Source organism: Eubalaena glacialis, chromosome 2, assembly GCF_028564815.1.
Source record: "Eubalaena glacialis isolate mEubGla1 chromosome 2, mEubGla1.1.hap2.+ XY, whole genome shotgun sequence".
Classification (NCBI taxonomy): domain Eukaryota; kingdom Metazoa; phylum Chordata; class Mammalia; order Artiodactyla; family Balaenidae; genus Eubalaena; species Eubalaena glacialis.
The window spans coordinates 32,372,812-32,396,005 of NC_083717.1; the positions used below are offsets into that span (position 1 = coordinate 32,372,812).

The following is a 23,194-nucleotide window of genomic DNA, read 5'->3' on the forward strand; positions in this document are numbered from 1 at the left end:
TTGTTGTGCCCCATGACACTGTTTAATCTTTAGTGACTACATGCTAAGTATTCAGTAAGTGTTTGCTGAGTTGAATTTTAACAGGAATGTACTTTTATTCAGATAAACAAAACTTGAAAACTAATGAAGCATTCTCCAAAAAGGCAGTGACATATCCACTCCTAAAAAAAAGAAAAAGAGAAGTTTCATTTTTTATGGACTATAATGATTTAATACCATCAATTTGGAAGGCTTACTGTTAGGTATGAACTTTTAATGTTCTTACCTCATGCATTAAAAATCTAAACTTAATAGAAAAGCTACAATTTTTTCTTACAAAAAATAAAAATTAGTAAGAAATCCAGAGGTACATGGGTGGCTCAAAGAGGTACATCAAAAAAACTGTGTTTAAATAAAATGGTTTGAGACTATGCCTATGGTGGAAAAAGTGTGGGCTTTGGAATCCAACAGATCAGGGCTTGAATCCCAGCTCTACCAAGCACCTGCCATGTAACCTGTGTGAAGTCAACTCATCTCTCGGAGCCTCGATCTGCGCACCTGTACAATGAAGATAATACCTAGGCTGCAGTGAGGATGAATAACCTTAGCATACACCTGGCCTCGGGAGAAGGGCCACGTGTGGAAACATGGCTGCGATTACCCTCTACTGCTGTTGGAAAGAATGAAGGATAGTGCTCTGTGCCCATAAAGCCCTGGACTACACCATGGGAGAAAACACTCTTAAATGAGCAAAGAAGACAGAAGAAACTGAAGACATATGCAAGGAGAGAATAATAGATGTTCTTACTTCAAAAGATTAAGCATCATTTAGAAGAAAAAGCATTAAGCCAGAATGATATACTTTTGACAGTGAGCAAGCAAGAAGTTTAGTTAATTGTTAGTCCATGTCAAATTAGCGCTGTCTGGGGTGGGTTGATGCAAATTCTATTGACTGGTAAGTATGTGTCAGTTGCTTGTTTAAAATATATTTTAAGAGTCTTCTATAGAATAAATGTTTCCTGTCTTACTAAATTAAAACATACATCTAAGAGAACAGAGTTATCATTAGTTTTAGTTTTGACTAAAAATAACAACAACAACAAAGAAAGCTCCTTGAAACTTACGTAATACCCTGCTTTTCTTAATGCCTATGGGAGAGCTTTCTATGAGAGTCCCACCCAGGAAATTTAGGAGACAGGACCTACATTCCCATCCCCTACCTGTTCAACAGTCTTTAAAGCACTTCTTCCAGCAGCAAACTACTGAAAACTACACCTTGAAAAAGTCCTCCTCACTTCCTGTTCCTCTGGGAACCATATTTAGTTTATAAGCTTTGTTGCACTTTTCTCAAGATTCTTTTTCATTTTTGTCCCATTTTTCTACACCAGCATAGTCACAACCTTAAGCCATACTCGCCTTACGGCATCTCTGTGGGTTTCCCTACATTCTTTAAAAAAAAAAAAAAAAAAATCAACAACACTTAAGGGTTCTCTTCCAAAGATCAAATTTTGACCAACAACTTTGTTCTCTGGATAATCTGCTGTGGTTCCCAGATACCTGCATACTAAATTAAACCTTCTTATTCTAGATTCTCCACCAAACCAGCTCTCCTCTACCAGCCATCCTGTGCCCTCCCCACCACCCCTCAGCCGTCCCTGGTCTAGAAGCACATATCGTGTCTGACTCAGTCCTAGCCATCCCCTCGGCCACACTCTGCTCGAGAAACCCTTCCCCGCTGCTTAGCCAACCATGCTGTCTCTGTCCTCACCAGCCTTCCCAGACCGAGCCAATTGCACAATATTGACTGTGGAAACCCTCCCGTTCTCTCTGAATAACAATAGTTCCAATAGAAAGCATCTCTTCAGTTAACTGTGCTTATGGAGCGGTACTTTCCAGGTCTTCACCCAATAGTCATGAAGAGTGGATAAAAAGGAGGACATAGGGTTCTTTGTTTTACTTCCACCACAAAGTTCAATTCCTCAAGGGCAGGCACCACATCTCCTTCCTTCAACAGGTATTTACAGAGCCGCCACCATGTCCTAAGCCCTAGGGATGCGGGAGTGAACAAACAGACACAAACCCTGATCTCATTAAGCTTACATTCTAGTGGGGAAGACAGACACTAAACCAGAGAAACAGGAAAGACTACAGTAAATTAGACAATGATAAGTGCCAAAGGGGAAAATAAATCCAGCAGGGAAGAGGATGTACAGTGTTACAGTGAGGGAAGAAGAGAGCAGGTTAATAATTTAGAGAAGGAGACCAGGAGAGGTCTCTCTGCACAGATCTGAGGAAGCCCTGAAGACCCCTGCATTTCTGCCATCTCATCAGTAGCTTTCTGGAGGTGCTTTGTGCTTAATAGCTGCTGCACTAAAAATACTAGTTCACAAAATAAGTTACTAACATAGTCAGGAAAATGCTCCAATTCAATAATACTAGATATCACTTTCTCTGAGACATTCAGAAAGCAGTCATGGGCCTTGTTTACACAAAAGAAATCCACACATCACTGATGATGGAATATGTTTTTTATGGCCACAAAGCCTATCTGCTAGGCAAAACCCAACGTAGCCCATTTCTAAAAAGCCCTTAAAATAGCACAACCTCACATTTATAAAGGTTAGGAAACAAATGAGTTTATTTAATGGCATCCACATTTAAAGAAGACTATAAATACTGTAATAATGTGAAACCAATTCAGTTTAATCACTGGCACAATGGTTGATTTTGGGGGGGAAGGGGACACAGCCTGAACTATAGCTGTTGTTTAGCAGTGTAACCACAAGTGCGTAGGACTTAGCTCAGGTAACCTCAGTACGGGGTACCTCTGGGAACCCTGACAAAGGCACACACAACTTGTGTCATCCAGGTTACATTCCTGTTGTCACTGCAGGACACTCTGAGAAGATCGAGAAAGCCAGGAGTCCTCTTCCTTGAGCTTTTTCCCATAAGTCCTCTTCCTTGAGTTTTTTCGTACACACTATTTAAAAAGCCTACACTCACATTCCTAGATTCCATCACTAAGAGTTTGACTTTAAAAAGTAGGTCTCATTTTCATGTAAAATTATTCTAATTTTGCAATGTACTCCCTCAGTGTTAAAAAATTTCAGAAAAACTCTCTCTACATCTTTAAAAACTGCCTCTGAAATAGTTCATTTGGCCTGGCTATCAGAGAAAATGAAGAAAATATTTATTAAAGACATTAAATTATGGTAAATATTTAATTGGAGGAAAAAAAGTAAACTACTTTTGAGGTGATTTTTGGACCAAGGCTGATATTCTTGTCTGGACAGAAGCCAGAAGTACCCACGGTTGGTGGTTTCTCCTCCCAGACCAGCTGGGGGCACAGCACTGGAGAAGATTAACACACAGCCAGTGCTGGCACGTGGGCAAACAAAACTGGTTTCCTGTATTTCTGTGGTCTGAAAGACACCGAGGAGTAAGTCTCAGATTAAAGGCAAAAATGGCAATTCAGGAAAGGCCAACTTGTTCTTTAAATAGATGAGTTGAATTTTTATTTCTAGAAAGTATGCCTGAACAAGTGGTTCAGAGCCAACTAATTTGAGAATAAAGTGGAGACAAATGGCATATATTTCACTTACTATCTTTTATATATATATATATATATTTTTTTTTTTATGTAAGTGATAAATCATTAAAAACAATCTTTTGCCCCTCAGCAAAGGTTCTTCAAAAGGAAATGGTGGCTCAAAGTTGCTTTGAGGCCAGATGTCCAATTCTAGATATCCAAATTCCTTTTTTCTTTACATAGACCTTTCCCCAAAATCCTTATTTACAATCCAAGAATAATGAGGATGAATGTCATCTAATTTTGTCGTAATACTACTCAGGAAATACCAACTAGATTACCAGAAGGCTTTAGAGCAATAATTAACAAAATGTGAACCAATTTAGCATTCTGAGATTTCACAATTCAAATAGGAATATAACTGCTTTCAGTATTTCCAAAAATAATCAATGGTTTACCCACCAGAGAACTCTGAACACGCATCTGGTCATTTTAAAACAATTCACAAAAATCAAAGCATTTCCAGAGAAAACTTAGCATTCAAAGTTTCCAGGAGGTAGAATCAAGCTGTAACTCCCCAACTGTTACCTAATTTTAGATGAAAACTTTCACTTGAAATAACACGGTGTGCTAGAATTTTTGTTTTTAACTCATGAAGCCATTAAGCTTTGGCAGCCATACACGACTTAACCCTTTGTGTTTGAAAACATGTAAATCAGGGAAAAATTTCTCCATTTATATTCTTAATGCCAATGCTTCTTTTCTGTATTTCCCCCCTTATGATAGTACAAAGACAAAAAGAGTATTTCTTTTGGGTCTGAGGTAACTGCTTTTTATATTTTACAACAGTGGGGAAAGGATTTTTGCCAGAAACCTGGTCTTGGGAAAGGGATAAAAAATTGGACCAGCCTAGCCTGTTTTGAGTAGACGGTTCAATGAGGCCCGCTATAGCACTTACCAGCAGCAACAACAGGGAAGGGATATTCTGAATTTCCACAGCACTTTTTATCTGTTTCATTCATTTGGAAGCTAATCATTTATGTGTGAACATCTTTTATGCTGCTACTTTGTACTGTTGTTTTCATTTGTTCATGCTTTATCTCCTCAACTAAACTTAGCGCACTGCCTCACACATCAAACATGACCAACAAGTACTCTAGATGGTGCAAGAACGAGCCAGATAATTATGCTTTGCAATGACTGAAATACTGTCATCTGAAAAATAGAGGAGAGAATGGGAGAGATATCAACTTTCTAAAAGAATATTGGGCCACTGTATCAATTTCTTATTTTAAAAATATCGTGTCCTAACACCATCTCCTAAGTTCCATGGTGTCCCTATTCTTGAAATGATACACATCCTGAAGGTAACGTTTTCACAAGCAGATTCCTGATGCTCTGATTAAATTACAACTATATCTGAGTTCAAGAAAGTAACTTGGCTAAACTATTTTATATGCAGTCTACTACCTAATTCATTCTAAAGTCTTTCTACATAAGAATAGGCATCTCAAATTAGTAAAATGCCAACATCACAAACTGCAGAATTGAACGGCTAAAAGTAGCCTTAAAAGTTATCTAGCTGAATTTCCCATCCTGCAGCATGAAGAAAGTAGTTATACACACTCTACCTGAAAATGTTTAGCCATAGATCCCACCACCATTCTGCTACATAACCTGGCTGCAATGGTCAGACATTTTCAGACATTCATTTCCTGTTTGCCCTCCTATAAAGAAACTGTTGACTCTGGTTCTAAAAATAAATCTATCACCTCCTCACCAAACCATAAGAAGACAGCTGCCTTAAGATCTTTCTGACAACCACATTTTGATATCAACAGAAAATTTACTGCAGTAAGTCTACTGACCATGGAAAACAAATGCACCCCTTTTTGGTGGCACAAAAGCTCCCTCATCGTTCCTCTATTCCTGATACATGAGATACATTCTCCTGGAGATTCTGTTACTATTCTCTGCATTTGCTGAACCATAGACTGGCCCGGGGGGCTTTAGGACCACCAGCTTCACTCCTCTGCTAAACCCAAAATCTGGAATCAAAGAAGGAGGAATTTCTGCCCTTGAATCTTACTCCACGAGTTTGCAATAAACATTCCCCGGAAGGCAGGGGAAAAACAACCCAATTAAAAAGTCCCTAGCTTTTAGCCGCCTGTGTGGAATATCACTCAAATTAATTCATTAAATTTCTCTAAAGCACTAATATTTATTAGGCCCCTCCGATAACTACACATTTACCTAACCCTTATGTAACCTAAGCCTAGCTTTTCGTTTGTTGATAAAGCTCTGAGGTACTGAATTAAAAGTCTTACAAACCTCAATTACAATACATCACCATCTTTTTAATCTTTTTAACCAAGGAAAAAATGGCTGGTAATGGTCTTAATGTAAAAGATATGCATGACAGCTTTTCATATTTTAGGAGCTGATTAAAAAATTACATAGAATACTTTAAAGCAGCCATAAACTAGTCCAAGGAAACAGTTCTATTAACGTTCCTGGCTTTGACTTTACATAAGGAGATAACTTTCCCTAAAAAAACCAAAAAATTGAGCAACTGAGAAATGAGAACTTCCATACAGAACTGCAACTGGTAAATATAGTGCAAAACCCATGATAAAACTTAACAGGATTACCTTTTTGGCACTTTCAGGACCTGATTCATCAAAGCGAAATCTCACAATTCTGAAATCTTTACAGTAAATAATTAACTCTGTTGGATTAAATTTCAGCTTCTGGTTTGGGCCCAGGACTTTCTGCTTCCTTTTGTGGTCATTTACTGAAAAATAAAAAAATAAAAAAATTTCTTTCTTGATATTCACTCTTTAGTACACTTTAACAAATTCTTTCTGAAAACAATCAGAAGGTCACCCACCACTCAGTTCTGCTTCTCTAGAATCTTTCATATTTGTGTATAATTCCTAGAACTTTGGGGGATCAGGTTTAACTTTGCTTTTGACGATATTAAAGATATTTCTTTGCACAAAACCACCACCATCTATATTTAATGATTAAAATTTTAATTAAAAAGAGGACAAATACTAGAAAATATAAAAAGCCATATATTTTGGGACTTCCCTGGTGGCACAGTGGTTAAGAATCCGCCTGCCAATGCAGAGGACACGGGTTCGATCCCTGGTCCGGGAAGATCCCACATGTCATGGAGCAACTAAGCCCGCGTGCCACAACTACTGAAGCCCGTGCACCTAGAGCCCGTGCTCCGCAACAAGAGAAGCCGCTGCAATGAGAAGCCTGCACACCGCAACAAAGAGTAGCTAGCCCCCGCTGGCTGCAACTAGAGAAAGCCTGCACGCAGCAACGAAGACCCAACGCAGCCAAAAATAAATAAATAAACAAACAAATGAATAAATATTTTTAAAAAGCCATATATTTTATATCTCCATTTAAAAATAATTTATTGATTTCCTTTCCATTAATTTTCCTGGGACTCAAAAAAAAAAAAAAAAAGGAAAAAGCAAAAAACCTACAGAAATAAAACTCTAGCCCAAGTATTTGAGAGGTGTAACTCTTCAAGCAAGAATTCCCGAGTAGAACCAGCTTTTAGGGGCTGAGTGAAGAATAATACATACCTGTGACTATTTGCTCAATACATGTTAAAGGGACATCATGTTCACCAAGAAGAAGGTTTCTATAATGGAATTTCTGAAATAAAAAAATACATTCATGTTAATTATTTTCCCAATAACTTCATGATGGTAATATGAGCCTTACTTTTAGGTGTGATGAGAAATTGCGATGACAATCTCTAAAAAGAACAAAAGCTTTTGCCTGTGCAGCTATGACAATTCTAAGGCGGTAGTTATCACAGAACACACTTCAGTAGGAAAGTAAGGGGAGGAAGAGAGAAACACATACTGTGTTCACATTCTCTCCACCTTTCTCCCCACATTTTAAACAATAAAATTAAGTCAAGTTATATATTACAATGTCATTATAACATACAGGATATGTAATATTACACTGTCAATCACTTCACAGGCAAACACTTGCATATCTAGTTCTGGTTAAACAGTCACTAAAATAATAAAAAAAAGGGGCTCCAAAGTCATCAGATTTTAATAGGTAAAATCATGGCTTGATTTTCACAATGGAGATTTTAGAGCAGAAAATAACTTTTTAGAGCAGAAAGTCTACTCGAAATAAAAATCTTTAGTCAAACTACAGCTTACTTTTTAAACCCATTTTTTATACACACTTTCAGACTAAGGACATTGTTGATGCTATTAACCTTCTGTTGGTAGGGCACTGGCTTATTTTTCCTATTAGTGGTATTGGATTTAAGCTATTCCAGGTACATGGGTCTCATTTATAGTGAAATCTGGGGCCAAAGATCGAAATAAAGCCAAAAATAATAGGAAAAACCCAAGTTTACAGCCAAATAAGCTAGTGTCTCTACATACTGGGTATCTGTAAATGCCTTAAATTTAGTCTAAATATACCTACAGATTGCAATAGATTGAAATACACTTATCCACAGTTACGTACTTCAGTCAAAAGTTTAGAGTTAACATCCAAATATTACTATTACAAATAAAGGTCTAGGGAGTAAAAGTGTATATATAACACTTTACAAATCAAAACAGAAAACAGAAGTTGAGGAAAAGTCCAGGATTTTTAAGTTAGGCAAACGAATGACTGACTTTTTGAAAACTCAAATTATATGGAACTGTTGTTTTCCAGTAAGAATATAAAATAGCAAGAGGGTTATTAAAGAAAAACTTTATCAATATTTTTCTTCATTCTAACTACTAGAAATCTGAAATGAGAATTTGACTTTTTTGGAAAAATACTAGTTAAAGATACTATAAAATATGTAAAATGTGCAGCATCTATGAAATTATTTGCTATATAATTTTTTCTCTTTATGAGTAGTAAAAAAGGATATCTTTGTTTTTATAGATAGGTTAAAAGATTTAGAAGGAAATAATAACTCCTTTATTGAAAAGGATATATAAGCAAAGATCACAGAGGATAAACACAGCAATGTGACTTAAAACCATCTCACTAATTATACTCCTCAAGTCTCAACATTCTCCTTAAACTTTATTTTGAATTTTAATATAATACATTCCCAACCTTATATTAATCACTTATTAATAATTTTATTATAATTTTTCCATATCTGTGCTTTATATAATATTGATAATACGTACTGCTTAGAGTCAAAAGCCCTGATACGATTAAACAGCATACAAATCAAACACACCTGTAATGGCATTGGATTATCCGTAATAAAGGAAATTTTGAAGTTACTGCATATCAGTTTTCCCCACAAATCGTATTGACTTGTGTCCGATGCGATGCATTTTCTCACAAAATTGACTTCATTTACGACAATTTCTCCTTTACAAAAAGAAACATATCATTGTGTTAGCTACAACCACACCATAAAATGTCAACAGTCGCTGTGTGACCTAGAAGGAAGATTTCATGATGATAAGAAGAAACACTGAACCAGGACCTCACATGGGTAACAGTCACAATGGGGCATCGTACTCCATTTGTAAGACACAGAAACTGAAGCACAAAGAGCTTAAGGGTCTGAGATGGTTCAACCAGAAGGGCTGAGCTGGAGTCTGCATTCTTTACTATGCCATGCTGTCTCTCATTTATTTACCGAAAGGTGCCCTGGAGAAGAAATAAGCTGCACTGTCTCCTTCAGAGTATTACTTGATGGGATATTTGTATTTTATTAACATGTGACTTGATCTCCCAAACCGATATCTTCGATTCCTTCCTAAGACAGTTCAGTATGAGAAACAGTGCAGTATTAACCTCAAAATTAATAATGCAATCTATTTATTTTAAAATATATTTCATAAAGACAAACTGAATTTCCCTCAGCACTCACATTATAACTTAGCTGGCAATAAAACTTTAAAATATAGTTTTAGAGTTAAAAGGGAAGACTAAAGAAATAAATAAGAAACTAAAACAAAAGTTTTAATGTTCTTTGAAGAGAATAATTTTCTGCAATTGATTTAAAGCTTGGTCACCATTAATCCTTAATTTCAAGTTCTAAAATGCAACCAGACCCAGGGACGTTTTTAAGTAATCATTCTCTAGGGTCCATGGTAGAAGAGTTAGGGTACTGAGCTACTTTGCCTATTTCTGTCAGTAGAAACACCTCTAACAGTGATGGACAGAACCGTTGCTGACAAGCCCCAAACACCCACCAATTCACAGAGCGCAACTAGAGTCTCAAAACAATCCTCTCTCTTAAATGTTATAATAAATTTGAACTGCAAAAATAACTTTTATTCAAAGTTCTTAAATGCACAAGATGAGTTTTAAGAACAGAACCCTAACATTTACTTAAGGATTAAATTCAAACGTGCTCATGTCAAATTCTCGGCTCAGACCAATGGAGTGATTGTCTCTTCTGCAGACAAGCCTCCTCCACATGGCCTCCCGCCCTCCTCCCCACCCCCCGCACCCTGAGCCCCACCGCTGTCCTCATCCTCCCTCTCCAGCCACACTGGCCTTTTAGTCCCTCTCAGGGGCCGGACTGTGAAGATCCATGGGGTCTTCGCACATGCTGTGCCCATTTCCTGGAATATGCTTTCTTTCTGCCTCAGCCCAATCGCTTTCTCAGGAATGCCTTGAAAACTCTGCGTGCCTAGATTAACTCCCTCAATCACAGCATCATTTACCTGTAATTCCCAGCATTGACCACAGGTGCAATTATGCATACTCTACATATTTCAAAATCACTGGGCTTCCCTGGTGGCACAGTGGTTGAGAATCTGCCTGCCAATGCAGGGGACACGGGTTCGAGCCCTGGTCTGGGAAGATCCCACATGCCGCGGAGCAACTGGGCCCGTGAGCCACAACTACTGAGCCTGTGCATCTGGAGCCTGTGCTCCGCAACAAGAGAGGCCGTGACAGTGAGAGGCCCGCGCACCGCGATGAAGAGTGGCCCCTGCTCGCCGCAACTAGAGAGAGCCCTCGCACAGAAACGAAGTCCCAACACAGCCAAAAATAAAAATAAATTAAAAAAAAAAAAATCATTGCCTGTCTCACCCTCAGGATCACATGCCCCATGAGGGTAGAAAACGGACTGGTTTTTCTCTGATGCTGACATTTTAGTTGCAAGGCAAAGGCTCAGCATGGGGCAGGGGCCTGGTCAATGAGTGCTGAACACCCAAGTGAATGAACCAATTCACTGCTCTGGGTCCACCTGACCAGCACCATCAATGGAGCAGGAGCGGTTCCAGACAGACAGAAACCAGTGATGTAACACGGTCACGCGCCAAGAGGGTCAGGAGATAAGTGCTGGAGGGTAAATGCACATGAAGTCAGAAAACTGTCCCAGAGCCACCCCTGCTTGCCTACCACACGCACAGAGAGCTGCAAAATCTACCAGTGGAAAGGAAGAGATGGAGGGCTTGTGGGACAGGACACGCGGCCACACTAGTGCCGTCAGCCAACCGCGTTTATGATGCACGTGCTCGGGCAGCACTTCTCCACCAACCCGACTCTCTTACCAAGGGCACAGATGTAACATATCCAGTCCACAAAGGCAGCGAGAATGTGACAAAGATAAAAGGAGGAGAAGGCATTTAATGGGTCCAAGGGCTTGGCCAACCCAGATGCAGCCCCCTGGTTTTTGTAAATAAAGCTTTACTGAAACCTATCCATGCTTATTCATTTGTGTACCGTCTATGACTGCTTCCACGGGACAAAGGCAGAGCTAAGTACTTGCAACCAGAGACCTCACGGCCTGAAAACTCTCAAACATTTACTGTCTGGGACTTCAAAGGAAAAGCTTGCCCAGCTCTGTGCTAGAGATGGTCACTTAAGTGACAACTCTTAACATTATGTGAAACAAGCCTTGGAAGAAGCACTCAGGCACATCCTGTCAGAGGAAAGGCACTTTCCACCTGCAATGGTACGGTGCCCTCAGAGCTCGGGAGCCCTGCTCAGCAGCACTGAGGAACCACAACCTTCCCCCAGAATGTGTCTGCCACAGTCAGGTCAAAAGATTCCTTTCTCACCAATAAGCTGCAGCACTCAGCAGAAGTGAAGCTGGAAATCCAGGCATAACTGCTCTGCTCCCCATTCTCCATCATAAAAAAGCAAAATTAAGCACAAATCTGTGAATGAACTCTGTGGGGTTAGATTAGAGTCTGAGACATCGGTATAAACTCAGGTATATCTTAATATATACAAAGATGGAGAGGTAAAGAAACAAAGGGAGGTGTGTGTATACATGGCTTAGTGTGCACGTGTTTATTTTCTACTCTGTCTCCTGAAAACGCCTCCAGTAACAAACCACATTCAGCACTCAGATCTTGGTATTTAAATACCATTCTCCAAAAAAAGGAACCAGGACTCACTGGAGAAATGTTTGACTCCAGGGCTGGGGCAGAGGAAAGACATATTGAATCCGGAGCTTCTGATAGTTCCAGAATGCCAGAAAGTAGGGAAGGGAAAAAGAGGGGGGAATGGGGGTGGGGGAGAGAGAGAGAGACAGAGAGACAGAGAGAGAAGAAGAACATTTCAAAAGGATAGAGGAGCCAAGATGAAAGAATTCATCATCCATCAGTAAAGATGGAGAAACTGTCATTGGCTGGAGACTAGGGAGACATGGTGTCCTGGCAGGGGCGCTAAAATAATGGCCATTAGTGAAAAAACTAGGGAAATGTCAATAAAACTTGCAGCTTAGTTAATAGTACTGTTAGTTTCTTAGTTCAGCTAAATTTATCGGGGTTATAAGATATTAACATTAGGGGAAGCTGGGTGAAGAGTATGTGTTAACTATCTGTACCCTTTTACAAATCCAAGTTTATTTAAAAATAAAACTACTAAAGAAAAGAAAATGGACAAGAAATATACGAAACAACAACAACAACAGTAAAATAGGGACCCACTGGGCTATGGTCTTTGAAGGAAAACTGTTACATAGCTTTCTGAGTGGAGAGTGGAAATGAGCCTGTGGGATAGAAGAAGTAGAGTGGGATGGAGGGCAAGAAGAAAAGGAGGGCACTTCCAGGGAGATGCTGAACTGGGACTTCTTATTATCACAAGCATGTAATAAAACAAGCGCCAAGTTAACCTGGCTTGAGTTTTAGTTGATGACACTAAATTTTGTTCACATGGAACCACTCTATAAAATACATGGATCATGCAGCACGGCTCTCTGCTCACAGAACAATTTTCTGCTCATACTTTATAAAAAAAGAGGGAACCCTGGGTAGGAACTGTCCTCAGCTACTGCCAGGCACGAACTGCAGTCCTGTGGGCCAGGAAACCACCTCACAGGTGGGAGAGAAACAGGGGATTCAGAGTGCCTCTTCCCAGAGGGGACAGATGCAGAAACAGAAGAGCGACCAGACGGTTCTTGCTACGTTTTAAATTAGTGACCTTGAGGAGGAAACTCAGAACTGAAGCTTCAAAGCTCCCAGAGACTGTCCTCCTGGGCTTTTCCGGCAGGAGGGCGGTGTGCTGCCAGCCACGTGGGAGGACCCTCAGCACCGGGCACTTGCCAGCACACCACAGGCAGGAAGCGACGGGGGCCGCACGAAAGAAAAAGCAGGAAGCGAGCTTCAGTGCAGGGTATGCAAAAAGCACCAGAGAAAAAACTGTCTAAACTAGAAGATGATGGGCCAAGACGTTCTACTATAACCTGGGAAGGAATCAACAAATCATCAAAGTTTGTTTTCTCAAGAACCCTTTCATCTGTAAAGATAAATAAGAAAGGAAATATAATTAAAATTAATAAGTCTCCAAATGGTATAGCTAGGGAAGTTTTTAACTCCCTGAGAACCAAAAATTATGCCACATTATCTTTCATAATACCTTACACATTTAGAAAGTCAATACATGTTTGATGAATTAAAATAATTTTTCCCATAAATTTTAGCTTGAAAAATAGTTTAAGACAAAGCCTCACTGTACACAGTAGCTAATTAACCTACGGAATGTGCAGAGGCCCAAGGCATAGCTCAGTCTGTGGCTTTACATTCAGTGAGTGACCATCCCAGACAGCCTGGGACTGGGGACTCCTGGCGTGCAGGACTTCCAACATTAAAGCCAGGGTAGTCCAAGTGTCACCTGAGCTGCAGAGAAATTCAGGAATTAAAGCGGCCTAACGGTTGCTAAGGGAAGCTGAAACTCTGTACAAGATGAGCACAAGACATCTGAGGCTGCTCCTGGTACTCACAGGGTCACGCACGATACAAAAAAGCACGGAATCAAGTACCACGTCCAGTAAGAGCTACCCATGATGGGGGCTGGAGGAAGGTCAGCAGTGTAGACCTCAGGAAGAGACCAGAGGAAAATCTTGAAGGCAGATGAGGGTTAAGACAGAGAGAACACATGATCACAATAACAAAGGCCTGAATAAGGAAAAAGGCATCTGGGTCTGAGTGAAGCAGATATCAACATTGGGAAACAGTGCAGAGGTCAGCAAGGTGAGTGTCAGCAAACTACAGAGGTTACAGACTTTGGATTTTATTTTTGGTTTAAGCAGGATTTTCCTTAAGGGGGTTCACGCAGAGTTTCTGAGCAGGAGCTGCAAGGTCAGGAGTAAGGAGGTGACCTGAGGTCCTGTAACAGGCGCCGGAGGAATGGACGGCTCCAAACCCTCAGAAGAAGGTTGTCCAGGTGAGGCACAGACCCAATGCTAAGACACCGTAGTTGGTTACACCGTTCACGGTTCCAAGGAGCAGTTACAAGGCCTTCTGTCTTTCAAAAGCAAGGTATCTAAGAATTAAAATACTACGAAATTCAGTCTACAAGGATCTCTAAAGCCTATCTACAAAAAACCAAACCAAAACAAAAAACACCTGAAAGAGACAGTCTGCTTTAGGGGATTCACAATCTAGCTGAGGAAATAAGACGTACAGTGAGGCAGAGGACAGTAGTACATAAATGGTCCAAACAGTGAACATGTTAAAAAAAAAAATGCAATAAACAAGACAGCTGCCCAACAATGGCTATTTTCATTTTCCGGATGGCCCTAGGTCGTATCCTTTCCTGATCTGATTACAAAAGACTCGGACAATCAGCGCATTCATTATCGATCTACTAGTTAATCTCCTAATGGAAGTGCTGCTGGCACTGCAGATGGAAGAGGGAGGGCCGAGCTGACCCCTGCCTGTGCACAGAGGCTGAGTCTTAGCGGGCACCACCGGGCAGAGCACAAGTCCTCTCCCGACCGCCAGGCCCTCCCCAAATGTGGCTCAGGTGCCCTTCCTCTGAGCCTGTACAACCTCAGCTCTCCTCCACTGAAGCACTTGCCAGTGAACTGAGACTCAGGGCAGGAGCCCTCTTCTTCGGCTGCTCCCCCTCTACCAAGCAGTACGGAACGAGCAGTCAGTACCCACTCAACCATCAACTCAGGCCGTGGCCACAGCACTTCAGGCCGTCCCCCTCCCACTCCACAGATCCCTAAAAAGATCACGTCCCAGGGACCTCCCTGGTGGTCCACTGGGTAAGACTCCGCGCTCCCAATGCAGGGGACCCGGGTTCAGTCCCTGGTCGGGGAACTAGATCCCGTGTACATGTCGCAATGAAGATCCCGGGTGCCGCAACTGAGACCCGGTGCAGCCAAAATAAATAAATAAATATTAAAAAAAAAAAAAAATCATGTCCCGGAGAGAGAAAGCCCACCGAGCCCCACTCGCTGCAAATCTCATCCCCTCACGACAAAGCCGTTGGCATTCCACCAGCCTCTGCTCAGCTCGGCCAGAGACAGGAAGTCCACTGACTCCCGAGACATTCCATTTTCTGGCAGCTGAAATCGTTTGAAAGCTGCTTGTCAAGCTGGGTCAAATCTGTCTGCTGTGGAAAGGGCAGAGCCGAGGACAGAGCTCTTTTTACCTCACCTAGAGCACTCCCTCTAGGACGACATCCAACCCACCCGCTATCCAACCCCAAAGCATAAATCTGGACCCTGGTGTCAGCACAGTCAGGCAGGCCCTGCTGCTTAGTGGTTAAAGGCACAGCCTGGGAGTCGGGCTCCTAATCCTGGCTCTGCCTCTGCTGGCTGGGCAACACTGGGCAAGTTACTTAACCTTTATGACTTGTATAGTTTTCTCACCTGTCAAAGGAAGATAAATTGGTACCTTCCTGACAGGGCTGTCACGAGGAGTAACCTGTAAGCTATATCATATATTAGTTAAGGATCTTAGTTGAAAGTGTCAGAAACATGCCTGGAACTAGCCTGGCAAAAAGAAAAATTCTGTGGCTCTGGTGTCAGCTGGACTTCAAGGAAAACGGGACCATCAGAACTCTCCCTCGGTGTTCTGCCTCTGCCGCTCTCAACACGTGACGTCATTCTTTTGGACAAGTTTGCTGGTGCTTCAGCCACGGACGGCGCTAAAGGATCTCTTTCCTCAGTACCAATCTGAAAACATCCAGAGGCAAGCCTGTGCTCACGCTAGCAGTCTGGGGGTGGGTTATCATCTTTGCTGGCCACACGAGAACCCCGGGCTGGGTGGAGATGGGGAAGGAGAATTTGTCAGAAGAGAGAGGGTGCATTTTTCAGAAGATGGTGGAAAGACTCCAGGCAGATAAAATAACTGATGTTCTCTGTGTGAGTGTTCATTAAATTGTACCTATAATATTACAATAATTTCATGGAGTGATTTCCAGTTCAGATTCCACAAATCAGGTATACTACAAAAATAATTCAGGCAACTGACACAAGAGCTCACTTAAAAACTTTTTTAAAGTCACAGCTACTAATAGAAGAACATATCTACACCAAAGAAGCTGGAAGGACATATTCTCAGAATTTAAAGCAAATCAATTTAGCTTTATGGAAAAAAGTTGCATTTTTCTTAATTTTCTCAATTTGACCAAGGGCTGATAAAAACTTCATCCAGATCTGATGCCAGCCAGGCCATGACTAGAATCTGGGAACCACTGGTCCAGGTCACAGTCTTCTGCCTTGTCCACAGGCAGCATGGAGCTTGCCCCAGCCCTGCTGCGATTCAAGCCCACTCCTCCTCCAGCACCTTCCCAGCTAGCATGAAGCCAGGAACCCAGGAGGTACTCAGGCTCAGTGAACGGATCCACCAGCCCAGCAGCTACCCAAACAGACACAAGCTTAGTGTGGCAACACCTGCTCTCACAAATATATGCTGGAACACACACACACACACACACAGTTTAAAATTCATACTCTCCCTCTTTTCAAAAGGATTGGGGTGATTTTACACACACAACACAGTCGTTAAAGAATGAGATTCAGGTAATGACGGGAAGATGAAGAGAAAGCCTAGGCAAAGGCCAGGTGCTTTGACAGAGTGCTGTATTTCAGTTCTAGGCTCAGGTACAATTTTCTTGAGAAGTGTGGCTTTGGGAGAGAGCAAGACGCATGGCATAAAGTAAGAGTCTTCCCCTTCCTCCTAAACCTGAGAGTTGGTCTGTTTGTCTGCGTATGTGCGCACGCACGCATGGCTACGGGAACAATTTAAGCAGGTGGTCTGAGGGGTCCTTTCACTGTCATTCACTCAACCAACATCTCAATGCACTATGCTGGACACTGGGTACCACAAAACTGAATTAGATACAATCTCCATCTCAAGGAGTTTCATGAACCAGGCAAGCTGAATATTACTAACATAAACCACAATCTAAGTTAAATTCCTAGTCAATTTCTTCTGTTTTCTTTGTTTAATAAAAGCTGAAGATCATTTTAAATTCAGCCTTGTTAAGTTCAACAGAGCACTTGGTAACTGCAAATAAACAATTGATTTTGTGTTTCAATTTTCATCTGTTTATTGAATTAAAAGTTCAAACTTTGGGCAACTGAAGTAGGATATCCTTGAACCCAAGGCATTTTGCCAAAGCATAACATCCAACACTATACCTCTGAACAATTACTTCCTTGTTTCGCGTGTCTGTGCAAAGCCGCAGGTGACTTGGCCAAGTTTTCTCTTGGTTTCTGACTATAATGAAGGCCAGAACTATATTATGAAGCCCTCTTAGGCAAAGCCCTAGCGCAGCCCAGGTCTTATAGATCACCAATGCTTCAGTTACTCTCCACTTGTCTTCCACATTTCCCAGGCTGAAAAGGGAGCAACAGAGGTTCTAGCGGGAGTTAGTGAGGTTAGAGGTGAAGCAGGGCACAGAGACCATGACGGGGGGGTCAGACAGAAAGAACAGGAAGAGCGTGGGAAGACCAGGATGGGAAGGTAAGAACAGAAGAGGTGGGGAAGGAGGGCAAAGACACACTAATTTAACATTGACTAAATGTTCTGTGAGGAATAGGTTAGGTGCAAACAGAATGCTGGGTGCCAAAGCCATCACGTATGCACACACGGAGCCAATGAAGAAAAGCTACCACGGGTCAGGGGATCCAGACTTAGCTATGATTTCTAAGACAAGTAAACCACTGACAGTCAGGAAATGGGTTTACAACTTCCCCAGAAAACGCTGACTTTTTAACAGAAACATAAGTTTTTAGTTAATTCTATAGAACAGATAATCCCTCAATGTAAAGTTCTTCGAGCTTACTGATATTTAGTAACAATTTCACAAGCAAAGCTTAAATATAGAAGTTAACTAAAAAAAATCAAGCACTATCATTTGTAGCTAAGACCATGTGGTTTATTAGTGTCAAATCAAATCAAATATCAGAAGGGGAGAATCAAAGAACAGGGCCTGTTCAGGGTAAAAGGACCCAAAGTTCAATAGCTCACAGGCACTCATTCAGGAAGAGCACTGTTTGCCACAGGGTTGTTTAAATGCCTGGAGTGACTAAGACCAAAACAGAGCACACACAGGGAGCAAAGGTTACTTATTAATTCTATTGTTCACTTTGAGGACAAGTACAAAGGATTATTTAGTACACACTGTTTGGCTAAAAAGCATTAACAAAATAAAGGGAAAATATTTATAACTAACTCCCCAAATAAAGTTTAAAACAATTTTAAGAGTTAACATCTATAATAGGGAACCATAGGTTTATGTTTTAAATTTGTTTGTTCCTACTTAATATTTAAAATTTTAAAGCACAAAATTTTAAGTTACCCTATTTGTTCAATTACTACCTATAGAGTTCTAATCATTTTATCAGATTTAGCATTAAGTAACAACTGCGATTTTAAAATGTTGATAGTAGCCACACAAACTGGTATTTGATTATATTTCATGTTTAAAACAGGCTTTCCTGGCTACTTTCCCCAAAAATCAGATTAAACAACTGACTTCCTAGATGTTATATAATTATTATACAACTCAAAATACCAATCAAATAAATGCATTATACGCTTTAAAACTAATCTCCGATTTACCATCAATTCCTACCTCTACCTCTAAGGTCTCCTAATGTCAATTTTGTTCTAAACCAGTGCTTCTCCACAGGCGGAAAATTTTGCCCCTAGGGTTCCCCCCACCTCCTAACAAAAGGGTTTGGCAATGTCTGGAGACATTCTGGTTCCCACAAGCAGCAGGTAGAGGAGGTGGTGCTACTGACATCTAGAGGGTAGAGGCCAGGGATGCTGCTAAACATCCTGCAATGCACAGGACAACCCTACCACAAAGAATTATCAGGCCCAAAACGTCTGTAGTGTCTCTGTTGGGAAACCCTATTCTAAATTGAAACAAGATTTGCAAACACAGCTGACACCTTCAAAAAACAATTGCCAAGTAAGTAATTCAAAGTTCACTAAGCTTTGTTATTGGTATAGAGACCCAGACATAATAAAAGTTGCTTTTTATACTACTGAAATGTGATTTGATTATTAACCATGAATGCATGAAATTGCAGATGGACAAGAAGGGCAAAAAGTCCTTTCACCACCTAAGCAATTCATGATCGCTTTAAAAAAGAACATTTCAGTAGACGAAAAGGAAATAAGGTAGTGGTATTCTTGAGTTTTCTACGATGCTTCAGTTTTCAAGGACAAACACCAATTAATCATTACTTTTTGTTGCTGTCCTTTAGTTCTAACCAATCTTTTTTTTTTTTTTTTTTTTCCATCCTCAGTCGTTAGATTTTTAACTGGCTAAAGTTTAAAGTAAATGAGGAAAGTTAACCACATGGTACTAGCTGGTAGAATAATCTTAGGCCAAAACACATTACTAAAGTATCTGTTAGAACACTCATGTTTACCTGGCAAAAGAACGGGCTCCAGTTTTTTAATCTTCGGTTCTGAATTAATCTTATCGTCAGTCTGAAATACATTAGCAAAACAAATCAAAATCAAAACTTTTTTCCCGCCTGAGACATGAAAGCAAATTTTATTTTCTAGGTGATGACACAGGCGACAGACACGTATCCCCCCCACTTAAATTCTTACACATTTTTACCGAACTCTTGTAAGGATCTGCTCGTGATGGAATTGAGTTTGGCCAAAAAAATACTACAACCGCCTGTGCCGTTTCCAGGTGTTCACATTTACGACAGGTAGGTAACCCCTTCCACTAGGTGCCCACAGGCGATGCGATCCTGCCGGCGGTCACGGCGGGGACCGTCGCCAGGCGAAGGGCTAAATAAATCCCAACTCCGATCGCTCCCTGGAGTCCCGTCTCGGAGCCGAGAACGGCTGCGGCGGAGTTTTGCAAGTTTCCACCGAGCCGGCGGGGCTCCCGGGAAGGCGGCTTCCCCGCGCCGGGGTCCGGGGGACGGGGGACGGGGCAGTCTCCTGGGCCTGCCCGCGCGCGGCTCCCCGGAAACGCGAGGAGAGGGCGCCGCGGGGAGACGGCTGTTTACCTGGGGCGGCGGCAGGAGGTAGGACCTGAACGTGGGTCTGGGCGGCTTGAGCGAGAACATGGTGCCGCCGCCTGCTCGGCTCGGCCCGTCCCGGTCGGGGCCCGGGATCCGCCTCCCGACGCCCGCTGGCTGAGAGTTCCCCGTGCGGCCGCCCGGGCTCGGTCTGCGGCCAGCCGGGCCGGGCGGGCTGACGGGCGTGGACACGCCTGAGCGCCCGCCCGAGCGGGGAGGAGCCCGGGCCCATCCCCGGAAGGGGCCCGGCGTCCCACCCCGCCCCGAGAGACGGCGCGCGCAGGCCGGCGGCCGGCCGCTACCGGCCTCTAGGCCACGCAGGAGTCGGAACGCGAGGCTGGCGCCTTGCGCCGCTGCCCGGCCCTCAGCGAGAGCGCCGGGGGGGAGCGGGGCGCGGGAGCCATCTTGAAAGGCCGGTCCGGGCGGGGGTGGGAGCACTGCTATGGCGGCCGGCAGGGTCCACAACGGCCCGCGGGGACGTACGGCGGCCCGCGGGGGTCACAGGAGCCGCGGGAGGCGGCCCGAGGGAGGTCACAGCGGCCAGCAGGGACCTACGGCGGCCGGCGGGGGTCATAGGGATCGCGGGAGGCGGCCCCGGCTTTCGCTCAAGCTTCCGTGCCGACTGCCCCGCGGTCCCCCTATCCCCGGGACACCCCCTTTGACGCTGCTCGCTAGTCCTCCAGCTCGCGCGACCAGTGTTGTTTTCCTTCTTCGGGAGGAGCCCGGGGCGGGGGAAGGGGACCCTGGAGCCCTGGGCTCGCCCGGTCACGCTGTCTGCGGGAAGGCGGCCCGGGGCAGCCGGCAGTGACTGGGATCAGACGGTCAGCGCGGTGCCTTCAAGGTCGACACTGGGGGAGATTTTTCTCCCATCACACGGTTGTCTGTGCGGGAAGCTTTGAGACTGGGGTGTCCTGCTGCTGAATTCCACGGGGTGCTGAGGCTATTGACGGAGGACGTTGCCAGGCAACCCGGACTCCTCCATTTACTTTAACTTCTACCCTCTTTATTTAACTTTAATGTGGATAAAGATATTAAGCAAGTTACCTTCCTTTCTTTTCGTGCCTATCCTCACGTGTAAAAATACCAGTGAGCAGATAAATGATCAAAAGCCCAGCAAGAGTCAGGCCTTAGCGGTGTGGACCGAATAGGCTATGGACCGAATAATCTGCCCGTTAATTGCAAAGAACCGGCGAATTTCAGCATATCAAGCGCAGGGCATTTCTGAACTCTTCAGCATGTTTCCGAACTGGAGCAGCCTTTGGTAAGGGGGCTAGTGATGTTTCATTTTGGTAAATCTATTAGCTGAGACTAGATTTTTCTTATGCTTTGAAGAATAAATCCCTAATCCAGCATATTATAATTAATGTCACAGGGAAGCTCCAATGTGACCATATGAATCACAATCATACTGACAAGTGTTGCTAATGGAAACACTAAAAAATTTAAACAAAGATTCAAAAGTTACGGTTTTTGGAAAATAATTTATCCTGGATCCAGAACCCCACTGATCTTTCTGGTTAACTTGTTTGAGTGCCATATGATTCCATTTTGACCGGGAACCACAATCATACTTTAAAATGTTAAGCCCATTGAGTTATAGATGCTAAAGATAGTGTTGTGCACATACATTTAACACCTTTTTATGAATAGTCCGTGTTTTCTCTACATTAAATGGATTAAAAAAAAAAAGCCAAACTCATAGAAAAAGATCAGATTTGTGGTTACCAGAGGCAGGGCGTGGGAGGAGGGGGAATTGGAGGAAGGTGGTCAAAAGGTGCAAATTTCCAGTTAGGCGATAAGTAAGTACTAGGGATGTAATGTACAACATGATAAATATGATTAACACGGCTGTCTGTTATATAGGAAAGTTAAGAGAGTAAATCCTAAGCGTTTTTTTTTTCTTCCTCTTTTTATTGTATTTGCATGAGCTGATGAATGCCAGCTAAACTTATTGCGGTAATCATTCCACAATATATGCAAGTCAAACCATTAGACTGTACACCTTAAGCTGTATTTATACAGTGATGTATGTCAATTACATCTCAATAAAACTAGACAAAATGTATTTTTTTTTCCACAAATATTCTTCAAGGAATATGTGGATCTTTATACTGAAACGACTTACTATAATTTGCCTTTTGCCATACAGGTTTTCTTAGGATCTACAACTCTAATAAGTGACCATACAGTCGAAAAGTGGAAAAACTCTGATTTCCAGATTTGTCCTGACTTACCCTGAATTTTAGGGCCTTTTCAGATATCTAATTGTATCAGTCTGCTTGGGTTGCCATAAGAAGATACCACAAACTAGGTGGCTTAAATAATGGAAATTTATTTCTCACAGTTCTGGAGGCTGGCAAGTCCAAGGTCAAGTATAGGCAAGATGGAATTCTGGTGCGAGCTCTCTGCCTGGCTTGCAGACAGTGGAGAGAGCTGAGGGTGGGGGGTTGGTGGTGGACGGGTGCAGGGTATTAGAGAGAGCGCACTCTGGTGTTTCTTCTTATAGAGGCATTAATCCTGTTGGATTAGGACCCCACCATTTATGACCTCATTTAATTAATTACCTCCTAAAAGCCCTACCTCCAAATACAGTCACACTGGGGGGTCAGGGCTTCAACGTCTGAATTTTGGGAGAATAAATACAGTTCCTAGCACTAGTCCTGATCTCCTTGATACTCTGTACATTCGAAATAGCTGACTGTCTCCTTCTTTGGTTCTGATGTCACTATTTTGTCCCCTATTTTTCTGACTCTGTTTCCAGTATTGGTTCTTCTATCATGGGGGATAGTGGCATTCCGTACAGATCACCTCCTTTTCCCTGTGAAGAGGAAAAAAGAGCTAACATTTCTTGAATGTCTATTAGGTGCTAGGTAATTAATATATTCATTCAGTCAGTTACCAAATTTGTATTGATTGCTAACTCTGTGCTAAAAACGACTTGGGTCACTAAGAAGACAAAGTTTCTACTT

General features: G+C 42.4%; 1 protein-coding gene across 2 annotated transcripts in view; it reads right to left on the bottom strand.

The window, feature by feature from the left end:
• MTMR10 (myotubularin related protein 10) overlaps nucleotides 1-20,635 on the bottom strand; it is a 44,562-nt gene extending 23,927 nt beyond the window's left edge. The window contains exons 1-5 of one of the 2 annotated variants that reach the window (XM_061179758.1): nucleotides 20,214-20,635; nucleotides 19,614-19,674; nucleotides 8,751-8,887; nucleotides 7,114-7,186; nucleotides 6,160-6,302 (exon numbers count right to left, since the gene is read on the bottom strand). In XM_061179758.1, coding sequence (XP_061035741.1) covers nucleotides 6,160-6,302; nucleotides 7,114-7,186; nucleotides 8,751-8,887; nucleotides 19,614-19,674; nucleotides 20,214-20,273 — 474 coding nt within the window. In that variant the 5' untranslated portion in view covers nucleotides 20,274-20,635. Of the gene's footprint in view, nucleotides 1-6,159; nucleotides 6,303-7,113; nucleotides 7,187-8,750; nucleotides 8,888-15,160; nucleotides 15,216-19,613; nucleotides 19,675-20,213 lie in introns of those variants that run through there. The other variant, XM_061179759.1, reaches the window with a different exon arrangement.
• Nucleotides 20,636-23,194: the final 2,559 nt, after the last annotated feature.